Genomic DNA, 3,043 nt, shown 5'->3' with positions numbered 1-3,043 from the left:
TCACTTTACCAGGAAACCGAGAAATTCCCGGAATTGAGTTAAAAAACCGGGAGTTTACTTCTGATCGTAGCAAAATTAAAGTTCTCAATATTTTAGTCATTTTTGTCAATTTAGAAAAGTAATTTTTACTTTAACTACGGTTGCAGGGAATATGAGTGAAAATAATTATCGTTTTTATTTTAGGACAGGGAGTTTCGGTAAATTAATGCAATTTCCCTAGGGCCATGGCATTTTTCACATGGAACGGGAATATTTTTTTAAAAATTTAAATGGAATTTAGAAGAAACGAGTTTAAAAAATCCCTGGTCCAAGTCGAAATTCATCACAATTTAAAAGTTCCTTTTTTCAATATAAAAAAAAGAGAGTGCTTCAATTAATTTTTAGGGTAGAAGTAGTATCTCGCAAAGAAACATTTCTAAATTAAAAATATAATTTTTTAAACCATTTTCGTTAGGAATTTACCTTTTTTTCTTGAAAATGCATCTACCTGTGGGTGAATGCTGAACTCTTTTGTTAAAAATTAATTTTATTTTTGGAAGATTCATCATATTAAATAGAAATTTGTATTGTTTTAAAAATATAACTATTTTTTTAAGAATCACTTTTTAACTAAAAAATTAACTTTTTCAGTAGAAAATATAACTATTTCGGGTGGAAAATTTACCTTTTCTAGTTCAAAGTTCAACAATTTGAATGTAAATTTGTCTTTCTGCATTCAAAATTCATTTATTTCGTTGACAATACACGTATGTTGTTCAAAATCGACTTTTTGGTAGAAAATCGGCTTTTTTGATGAAAATCAGTTTTTTCATTAAAAGTTAATCACATTTTAATCCTATGATTTCGCAATAATAATTTTTAAAAACTTTGAACACAATAAATAATTGACTCGGCTAAAAATTATTATCATTTAAATGATCAATTTTACACATTTTTCTATTGGAAATAAATTTCAATAGAATATTTACCGTTTTTAAACTCTCTTTTTTTTTAATTTTGGGAGAAGTAACGTTTAAATTGTGACGAATTTTGACTTGAAACACTGATTTTTAAATTCTTCTCTTCTAAATACCAGTTTCTATTTTTTTTTAAATTCCCATTCCATATCGAAAATTCCTTGTCCGAAGGGAAATTTTATTTCTTTACCAACTTCCTTTCATAAATAAAAACGATCATTATTTTCACTGATGTGCCCTGCAACTGTAGATAAAGTAAAAATTAATTTAATTCCCGGTAATTTCCAGTATTTTTTCTCGCTCTTTTCAGTTTTCCGTTAAAGTCACCATCCTGATTATGAATGAATTATATATAGATGTATAGTTTTTTGAAAGCCGAAATGTATAGATGAATTAAAATGAAAAAGTACATCATAAGGCGAATTATTAAGGTTTAAATATTATTATTACTATTACTATTAGTCAAGTAATATTATCAATCAATGTTTGAAATTTGCAACAAATAAAATTGTTTATAAAATTAATTGATAACATTAACAAAATAAACAATAAAAAAGTATAAATACAATTCAAGTTGTTTTTTAAATACTCATCTTTCTATTCAATTTTCCTAATATTAAATTACATGTTTTCATGCATTTTTTTGAATCACTTGTTACAGCTTCTCTTAGTGTTACTGAAAACTTTGTTTTTCCTTTAATATTTATAAAAAGTGAAAAGTTTTTAATGCATTTTAGCGTTTTTACTATACATGACAAGGCAAGGACAGGCCAACCTGATTGGAGCGCCATCTATTGGATATAATTGAACTGTGATATCCCTCCGGATACTAAGGGTGGCGTCTCATGATTGCAGAACTGCGTTGCGTTTTGCGCAATGCATTAATTCACTAGGCCAAACTAAAACATGGTGTTACGTACTCTTATCTCTGTCATAATCTTATAGATAAATAAGAGAGGTATGCATTCTTCAAATTAGGCATTTTAGCTTCATCGCCAGCTAACTTCATTTGGTCGACTGCTGAGGGGGAAAACAAGGACGTCAAGAGCGGACAATTGGAAGAAAAGTACTCTCTATCTCCTTTACTTTTAGAACTTTTCTACTGGCTGGGGACCAGTTGACAGGCGTGTAATAATATATTTACACGCCTGTTTACTGGTCAACAGTCAGCAGATAACTTATAAGAGTAAGAGAGACAGAAAGCGGAAACTTAAAAGAAAAGCACTCTCTACCTCTTTTACTCTTATAATTTTTCTGCTGACTGGCGGCCAGTTGACAGGCGTGTAAATACACCATAAAGATACCATCAACATTAACGAAGTAAAGTTAGCTGGGGTTAAGTGAAAATACCGACAGTCAGAGACCGTCCTATTCCGTATATAAGCTTTGATTTTGATTTGATATATATGTATTTAGAATGATGTTTTAAGATGGAGGATTTAAATGAAAAGTTGTTAGCTGAATTGTTAAAGAAGCCTGGAAATAATGTGTGTGCTGATTGCGGGGCAAAAAGTGAGTATGATTCTGAACATATGGTTACCATTTCTTTATTTAAATAATATAAAGCTGGTTTAGTTACAAGTTAAATATTTGGATGCAGTGTCATATCTAGTGCTAGCGGTGTTATGCTGGAAAATATTTTGAATAATAGATCTTGTCAAGTTTGAAATTGATTTATAGGCGACATTCAGAGTGGTGTTAAAATTTATTAAAAATGTCATTGTATGATTCATTTGCACTATAAAATTATGTCACAGGTCGAAATTGAAAATTATTTTATTTGATGCTGCGTCTAGCTGGATTAATTTATGGGCAATCGAGTATAGTACCGGCCACTAAAGCCTTTTTATTAATCATCTAGCTGGTATAGATAACAATAGCAGTGTAAAATTGTTATTATGCTAGTAGTTCTAACACTTACTACTGCAAAGTATATATTTAAAGAATAATGTTACTAAATAGAAAATAAGAACGATCCTCTTGAGGTCCAATAAAGGCTATTCAAGAAACGTGTGGGTTGGTCGCGGTCACCGAGAAAATCGCAATATTTGCATATTTTATTATAATTTAATATTTTCACTCAATCA

At 29.7% G+C, this 3,043-nt stretch overlaps 1 protein-coding gene across 5 annotated transcripts in view; it reads left to right on the top strand.

Moving 5' to 3' along the window:
- Nucleotides 1–2,282: 2,282 nt before the first annotated feature.
- LOC117176945 (arf-GAP with dual PH domain-containing protein 1-like) overlaps nucleotides 2,283–3,043 on the top strand; it is a 153,632-nt gene continuing 152,871 nt past the window's right edge. For all 5 annotated transcript variants that reach the window (XR_004467643.1, XR_004467642.1, XR_004467641.1 and 2 more), the window contains exon 1: nucleotides 2,283–2,468. Coding sequence is in view for 2 of the 5 variants with exons in the window: in XM_033367351.1 (XP_033223242.1) it covers nucleotides 2,387–2,468 (82 nt within the window). In the remaining 3 variants the exon portion in view is untranslated. The remainder of the gene's footprint in view (nucleotides 2,469–3,043) is intronic.

Source organism: Belonocnema kinseyi, chromosome 7 (genome assembly GCF_010883055.1).
Source record: "Belonocnema kinseyi isolate 2016_QV_RU_SX_M_011 chromosome 7, B_treatae_v1, whole genome shotgun sequence".
Lineage (NCBI taxonomy): Eukaryota > Metazoa > Arthropoda > Insecta > Hymenoptera > Cynipidae > Belonocnema > Belonocnema kinseyi.
Note: the sequence above shows the minus strand (reverse complement) of the source record. Positions and strands in the feature narration are given on the sequence as shown.